The sequence below is a fragment of the Desmodus rotundus genome, chromosome 5 (assembly GCF_022682495.2).
Source record: "Desmodus rotundus isolate HL8 chromosome 5, HLdesRot8A.1, whole genome shotgun sequence".
Classification (NCBI taxonomy): Eukaryota; Metazoa; Chordata; class Mammalia; order Chiroptera; family Phyllostomidae; genus Desmodus; species Desmodus rotundus.
The window spans coordinates 41,148,061-41,156,734 of NC_071391.1; the positions used below are offsets into that span (position 1 = coordinate 41,148,061).

The window sequence follows — 8,674 nt, forward strand, 5'->3', positions numbered from 1 at the left end:
GGCTTCCACATTTCCTACACTATTCTTAACCTCCCCCTGTCTATTTTCTACCTACCATTTATGCTACTTATTCTCTGCACCTTCCCTCCCTCTATCCCCCTCCCACTCCCCTGTTGATAACCCTCGATGTGATCTCTATTTCTGTGGTTGTGTTCCTGTTCTAGTTGTTTGCTTAGTTTGCTTTTGTTTTTGTTTTAGGCGTGGTTGTTAATAACTGTGAGTTTGCTGTCATTTTTGGTGTTCATATTTTTTATGTTGTTTTTCTTAGATAAATCCCCTTAACATTTCATATATATAATAAGGGCTTGGTGATGATGAACTCCTTTAACTAGTTAGACCTTATCTGAGAAGCACTTTATCTGCCCTTCCATTCTAAATGATAGCTTTGCTGGATACAGTAATCTTGGATGTAGGTCCTTGCCTTTCATGACTTCAGATACTTCTTTCCAGCCCCTTCTTGCCTGTAAGGTCTCTTTGGAGGAATCAGCTGACAGTCTTATGGGAACTCCTTTGTAGACAACTGTGTCCTTTCCTCTTGCTGCTTCTAAGATTCTCTCCTTTGTTTAATCTTGGGTAATGTAATTATGATGTGCCTTGGTGTGTTCCTCCTTGGGTCCAGCTTCTTTGGGACTCTCTGAGCTTCCTGGACTTCCCGGAAGTCTATTTCCTTTGCCAGACTGGGGAAGTTCTCCTTCATTATTTGTTCAAATAAGTTTTCAATTTTTTGTTCTTCCTCTTCTCCTTCTGCTACCCCTATAATTCATATGTTGGAACGTTTCAAGATGTCCTGGAGGTTCCTAAGCCTCTCCTCATTTTTCCGAATTCTTGTTTCTTCATTCTTTTCTGGTTGGATGTTTCTTTCTTCCTTCTTGTCCACACCATTGATTTGAGTTCCGGTTTCCTTCGCATCACTATTGGTTCCTTGTACATTTTCCTTTGTTTCTCTTAGCATAGGCTTCATTTTTTCATCTAGTTTTTGAACAAATTCAACCAATTCTGTGAGCGTCTTAATAACCAGTATTTTGAACTGTACATCCGATAGGTTGGCTATCTCTTCCTCGATTAGTTGTATTTTTTCTGGAGCTTTGAAGTGTTCTGTCACTTGGGCCTTTTTTTTTTTTTTTTTTTTTGTCTTGGCACGTCTGTTACTTAAAGGGGCGGAGCCTTAGGTGTTCACCGTGCGGGGTAACGCAGGTTGCTGCGCTGTGACGCTGTATGTGGGGGAGGGGCCGAGAGGGAGTAATGGCGCCCCCTCCACTCTCCAACCGATTTCAGTCTTTCACTCCACTACCCACACTCAAATTGGGCCCCTCTGGTGCTGGTTCCCGAGTGGGTGGGCTTGTGCACACACTAGGCCCCTGTGGGTCTCTCCAACGACCTCTCCTGTGAGGCTGGGAGTCTCTCCTGCTGCCGCCCCAACCCCCACGGGCTCTTTCGATCAAAGGTCTGAGGCTTTATTTCCCGGAGCTGGAGCCCTGGGTTGCGAGGTCTGTTTCTTTCCCCCGCTGATCCTCCCATTTTATATATGTGGGAATGTGGGCTCTGGGGTCTACCTTGTGGGATCTGCCAGCCACCACCTTGTGGGGTCTGCAAGCTGCAGCCTGGCCTGCCCCTCAATCCGCCACCTGGCTAGGTCCACCAGCCCCCGCCTTGCCAGGAGTCCTCTCCGACCCCTGCTACCCATCTCTGCCCCTCCTGCTGGTCTGGATGAATGTTTCTTCTTTATCTCCTTGGTAGTCGGACTTCCATACAGTTCGATTTTCTGTCAGTTCGGGTTGTTTTTTGTTTTTAAATTGTTGTTGTCCTCCTTTTGGTTGTGCGAGGAGACTCAGTGTGTCTACCTATGCCTCCATCTTGGGCAGAAGCCAACACTGTATTTTGAAGAGGGAGCCACAGACAGGTCACAAGTTTGATATGCTTTGGGAGGAAAAATGGATTCAAGGATGACTACTTGGCTTATGGCCTGTGAAACTGGAAGCTTTATACTGCTGATACCTTGGATGAGGAATGCAGAAGGTGGAGCAGGATTTAGGAAAAGACCAGGAGCTCATTTTGGACACATTAATAAGTGCAAATGTGTTTGCTTAATTCAAAATGTTTTTATTAGTAGCCTATATTTCATTTCTGACTTCCTGTTAACGTGAGAGATACTTGCAGATTACATAAACATTTGTAAGACTTTAGCTTTCTTTTTCCACATGTGGTTGTTGTTTTGCAGTTTTATTGCAAAGTATGTTATGTATATGATTGCCAAGTATTTAACTTTATTAATATTTTATTTCTGACAAGTACATAATCAATTTTTATAACTATTCCACAAATATTTTGGGAAAAATATAGAGTTAGCAGCATAAAAAGTTATGTTTCTGTCTTATATTTACTGTCATTATCATCTGGTAACTCAGAATTTATTATTAAAGTCTTACCATCTGTGTGTCTTTTTGTCTATTTTGTGTGTCAATCATTGAGGAAGAAGTGTTAAACTTTCTACATTTTGATTTTTGTTTTATCAATTTAGTACTATTGGCTAGGAATTACAGTTTCATTATAATAATACTCCTTCCTTTTTAACCCATTACATGTATCTGAAGTTTTTCTCTACGCTTTTCATTGAAGTCCGATCCACACATAGGAAAGTGTAAAAATTGTGACTGTACACCCTGTTGACTTCTCACAGAGCACACATCACTGCATTGCCATTACTGACCAACAAATACAACACAGCAGTATGATCCAAGTGCTCATGAGGTTTCATGGGGCCTGGATCATGGGCAGCATTTCCCACACCTGGTGCAGGTGACTAGTTTACACATGGGGTGTTATCTGACCATTGTGAGTGCTATGGGAAGGGTCATTGGATTAGAATCTGTGAATGGAAACCTCCTTTCCTCAGGGTAATTGGTATGTTTTTCATGGACACAGATCACATAGAAAGAAGCCTTACTGCTGCCTGGTGGGGTTCATTTCCTTGGGAACACATCCTACTGTAGGCATGTGGCAATGATAAGTAGACAAAGGTAATCTGGCCACATCACCCAGTTCTGGAGAAAGCCAAGCCTGCAGACTCATTTATCTCTTCACTCTGTGGGAACTGAGCCAATGGCTTACTGATTGTTCAAGCCAGTTTGGACTAATCCCTGAGTCCTTGGCTCTCACATATATTCCATAACATTAATGATGTTATGTTTATTTATGGACAAAGTACCAGATTCAGAGGAGCTAAATGACTTCCTCTAATCACATGAACTTATCCAGATTGTTTGACTCCTAGTTTAAAATTTCTATCTATGAAAACAAGTGTAATGACTTTTTTTTCTCAAAAATTTTCAATGACTATATTTTCACTAGAAATGATCAGAAGTTCGTGCATGGGGGTGGGGTATCCAGGCTTTCTACAAAGGTTCCATAGACTGCCTTCACTTGATTCTGACCACAACCAAACTCTGAACCCACCTAATCAGATGCCCTGCCTCTAGCTCCCCTGCCTTTTTCACACCCTCACCCCTCATCTCTCCACTCTCTTCTTTCCCCATTTACAGCCTTTATTCAGCCTTTGCTCTCACCTCCTGTTGAGTGATATCAGTGTGAAACCCAGTCTCTTGAGGGAAGAGGCATTGTTCCCTGTAGGGATGTGAGGGAGGGATGACTCCTGGTTTGTGCTCTTCAGCTTTCTCCCAGGAGGGGCCAAGTTCAAGCCTCTTTAGTTATTATGTGAGAATATGGAAAAGTGTTTTTGATGTGATTTCATGTTCCCCATGGAGGGATTCTCCAGGGCATAGAACTCAATGTCATATAATGTTCTAGAATCAGTGCACTAAATCACTGAGTTGTATGTACAAGAAGGTGGCTTTGGCTAGAGGAAGAGCTCCTGATACAGTAGTGGGAAACTAAAAGAGATGGAGTCAGTAGGTAAGAAAGTGCAGCTTCTGCTTGTGTGCCTGATGGTGGGTTTTCCATGTACAGTTCTTCTCCCTGATAGTTGGAGATGCAGTTGAAGGGATTTCTGTGTGATCAGCAATCCATTCAGCTGTGTGACACAGCTGAACCATTTGAATCAATAGACTCTTGGTTTTAATGGCTTATGTTTTACTCTTCTTTTTAAACAAGAGTTCAGGCAATAATTAGAGTTTATGCAATAATTTTGCATGAACTAATCACCAAATTTTAGAGGTTTGCAACTGGAAGGGAACTTGGTAAATAAGTCTAATTGTTCTCTTTTTCAGTTGCAAGGATGAAATCTACAGAAGGGAGTGATCAGATGGCATAAGGGTCTTCTTCTAAGTTACAGAGAACATAGAGCATCTGCGGTCAGCTGCTCTTCACCACTCATGAATGTTCTGTTCCATAGCTTGCTCACAGTGAGTCCTAAAAGGTTTTCTTCATTATTTAAAGAAGTTTTCTGATTTAAAAAAATCTATACATCTATGAGTATAGGCCACTGAATATATATTATTACTTTTTTTCCCATTAGAAATGAGTTTTAAATGTTTGATCCTGTGACTACATTTTACTAATTTTAGGTGATTTTTTGATATCCAAATGATAATTATTGTGGTTAACACAGCCATTCAATTTTAATGGATGATCACGGTCAAGCAGAGAAATAAATCAGCCTGCCTTCTTCTGCCTGCTAATGTGGTAATGCTCTGCACTCAGACAACATTAAATGACTTCAGCTTACTTTGTCCTTACTGTGTTCTGGGTTTCTCACCTCCCAGGGTGTGTTTGCTGGTTTGGAAAACATCACACCAAGGACAGTAGGCCTCTATTGTAACAATAATGTGTCATCTGGTACCTCTACCTGTGCAGCTCATCCCTCCTTTTGACTTTCTGCTTCCAGATAATATGACTTCCACTGATGACACCTATGATTATGGTTGTTCACTGCCTCCCACCCCATTTAGAATTAATCTAACCCTCTTTGGAATGTCTAACACACTTGTTATTCCTTTGGCTTCTCAAAAGTTCCGAGTGCTGGTTTCACTTTTTTAAATACACTCTATTCCTTAAAGTTATCATGGATTTTCCTCATTTCTCCCCTTATCCATCAAATGTTGATCTAGCATTTATTATGGGTCAGGGACTGTTTTAGAAATTTTGAGTATAGCAAAGAACTAAAAGAAATCTTTGAATCCTGAAATTTATGTTCTAGTGAAAGAGTTAGATTTGACATATATTTTAAGTATATAAATATATTTAGTTACATATAAATATACTATTTAACTTATAGATGTAAATTAATTTATAGTTATATGTTAACTATGTAGTTAAAATGTCAGTTGGTGATAATGGAGAAATCAGAGCAAGATATTATGGGAGGTGTTAGAGGGTAGTGAGGGAAGGGTGGAATGCGAGTTTATGTAGCGGTTCCAGCTCTTGAGTTGTAGGATCAAATGTATGCTTGAAATTACTGAGCCTAGGAAACATTAGTTGCCTAATCAGTGTGTATTGAATAATTGATGATGAAACGAACTTCTTCATGAGAAGGCAAATTGGAGGAGAGAAAGGAGGAAGAGAAGGAGAGAGTGGAAACAATGAAATTGGTTTCAGAATGGCCAAAATTGGACTTTTCTTAAATCATCATGGTCACATGTGTGAGCCGGAGAGAATTGCCTCTTAAAATTTCCCATGTAGTCCAATTTAATGTAATTGGCTATGACCAGTCTATGCATAAACTAATAACCCCAGAGGCAATTCATATTATTTACAGATCACTTAAGATAGGTATATCTGAAGAACAGCCCCCTTTGTGTGTTCCTGTGTCATTTGCATATTCAGCCAAGTCACATACATGTATTTTGGACATGATAAACATTTGTAATAAATATAAAACAACTTTGATGTGACTTTGAACTGTTATAACAATGTGGTGGGTATCTATTCCCATTTGTCTATTTTTTAATATTTATTTTTTGCCTTCTTAAATTTCATAGTATTTAAAATGAAGAAAAATGAATGATACTGATCGAAATGTCATGAAGATGCAATGTAAGTTATAAAACATTTATTTTGTATTAAGGCTATGTTTAATTTTGAAACTACATAATGTAAAAGGTGCTAAAGAATTTTGATATATTTTGTACTTCACAGCCAATTCTGAGCCTGCATTCTTTACTTCCTCCTTTCTACTGGAAAGATTCATTAATCTGAGTAACTGGTCATTCTCCAAGTTGACACACTGAGTCCCTGTCCAGGAGAGTTCTTTTTTATACCATCAGCCAAGTATACCTGGGGTAAGTGTAGACACTGAGTCCGCTTTTGGACGGTGACTTCGTAACTCATATAGTATGTCCATAAATGAGAAACGTGCTCTACTACTGAAATGAAAAGGCAAAATCAAAGTTCTGTGGTTGAGTTCATCCTCCTGGGCTTTGCAAACTTTCCTGAACTGCAGGAGCAGCTCTTTGGAGTTTTCTTGGTTGTTTACCTGGTGACCCTGATAGGAAATGCCATGATCATAGTCATCATCTCCCTGGAACAGAGCCTCCACGTTCCCATGTACCTATTCCTCCTGAACTTGTCTGTGGTGGATGTGATCTTCAATGCAGTCATTATGCCTGAAATGCTGGTGGTTCTCTCCACTGAAAAAACTACAATTACTCTCTCAGGCTGTTTTGCACAAATGTATTTCATTCTACTTTTTGGTGGGACTGAATGCTTTCTCCTGGGGGCAATGGCTTGTGACAGATTTGCTGCAATCTGTCATCCTCTGAGCTACCCAATGATTATGAACAAAAGTGTTTTCATGAAATTAGTAATGTTCTCATGGGTCTCAGGAATCACGAGGGCTACTGTGCAGACACCATGGGTGTTTAGCTTTCCATTCTGCGGCCCCAGTGAAATCAACCATCTCTTCTGTGAGACTCCCCCCGTGTTAGAGCTTGTATGTGCAGACACGTTTTTGTTTGAAATCTATGCATTCACTGGCACTGTTTTGATCGTCATGGTTCCTTTCTTTCTGATACTCTTGTCTTACATTCGAATCCTCTCTGCCATCCTGAAGATGCCATCAACCACTGGGAGGCAGAAGGCCTTTTCCACCTGTGCCTCCCATCTCACATCTGTTACCCTCTTCTATGGCACAGCCAGTATGACCTATTTACAACCCAAATCTGGCTACTCCCCAGAAACCAAGAAACTGATGTCTTTGGCTTACACGCTGCTTATGCCTCTGTTGAATCCACTGATCTACAGCTTGCGAAACAGTGAGATGAAAAGAGCTTTGATGAAATTATGGCGAAGACAAGTAGACTTACACACTCTCTGACTGTGCTGGGAAGCCATGAAATATTCATTTGGTCGTTGTCTGACTAAACTCTTTTAATTTTAATAAATGGTGGGAAAGTTTGCAATTCTTAGCATGAGTGTGTTTCATTGGTTGAGTTTTTGAAGTCCAATAATCTATCAGGGCTCCCTTTTGATCGTGTACTGTTGTCATTCATTTCTCAGGGGTATATAAGTTTCTATAACATATAAAACAATTCCTTATGAATTCCTCTATTATGATCATCCAAGTCATAACTGAATTATTGTCACCAAGATGAAGCTCCAATAAACACGTCGTTTCATATGTCCTGATGTACTGTTGTTTTATTTCTGTATGACAGGTTCCTCAAAGTTGGCCTGATGGGATGGAGTACACGTGCTTCTACATTAATAGGTACTGTAGAATTACTCTTCCAAATGATTGTAACTCCAGATAGACCTGAAGGTCCGTGAATAGGGTAGAGTTTCAAGAGACCAACAAGTTGAGGAAATCTTTATTTCTGGAGTGAGAACATGTTCCATGAATGACTAAATAAGTATAGTCATTTTGGGAGGACCACACCAGTTCTACATCCTAGACTCACACATGTTATTGTTCAAAACAAGAATCTTTGGTATTTTTCTAGATACTCATCACAAGGTTGGTGACTAGAAACTACAGGATAGTTCCTTGATATCTCACTTGATGGTGTCTGCATATCTTTCAGCCATAGACCACTCTTTGTTGAGACTTTTGTTAAATGTCTCTTTGTAGGCCCCCCAATGCTATGATACTTTCTTTATAAACACAGGATTATTCATTTCTTTATTATGGGAAACTAAGTGATTAAGCATTTGTGTATGTTTTCCATGGCCTTGAATCATGTCAGTAACCATCACATGGAGAGAAAGAATGAAATAATTTCTCACCCAGCAACATTTGAAACATTTAATTTTTGCCCCCAATTTTATGTTGACATTTATACACAGGAAGGGGCCGTTTTATTGAATCCATAACACACGAGCTTCTACTGCTCTTAGTGTGTGCCCCAGGGATGATAACAAAGGGGTAAAACACTATTCCCACTGTCACTCATTTTTGGGAAAAACAAGCCTTTAATTACTACTGCCTTTGCCACAAATGGGAAGTAAAGATGCAAAGCTGATTGGATTTCTACAAAAGGAAATTTCATCATGAAATGGTTGAAACCAGTTTGGGTAATATTTGAATGTAGCACACTCTTTGCAGTAGAGCATTGAACAGGCATTTGGAAGTCCTTTAATCAGTTCTGTCCCTTGGTGTCCTGAAATATCCTCCTAGCCCTTAGAGGGATCATATAAAGAAGGCTAATCGAGGGGGAAAAAACCTGCCAAAGTCTAAATCCCAAGACAGACATAGAACTTCATTTTGACTTTTGTTCTTTCATTC

The 8,674-nt window shown here is 39.9% G+C and overlaps 1 protein-coding gene across 1 annotated transcript; it reads left to right on the forward strand.

The window, feature by feature from the left end:
- Positions 1–6,219: 6,219 nt before the first annotated feature.
- Positions 6,220–7,383, forward strand: LOC128781125 (olfactory receptor 10A3-like). Its single transcript, XM_053925783.1, has one exon. The coding sequence runs from the start codon at positions 6,323–6,325 to the stop codon at positions 7,265–7,267; it is 945 nt and encodes a 314-aa protein (XP_053781758.1). The 5' UTR covers positions 6,220–6,322; the 3' UTR covers positions 7,268–7,383.
- The last annotated feature ends 1,291 nt before the right edge of the window (positions 7,384–8,674 follow it).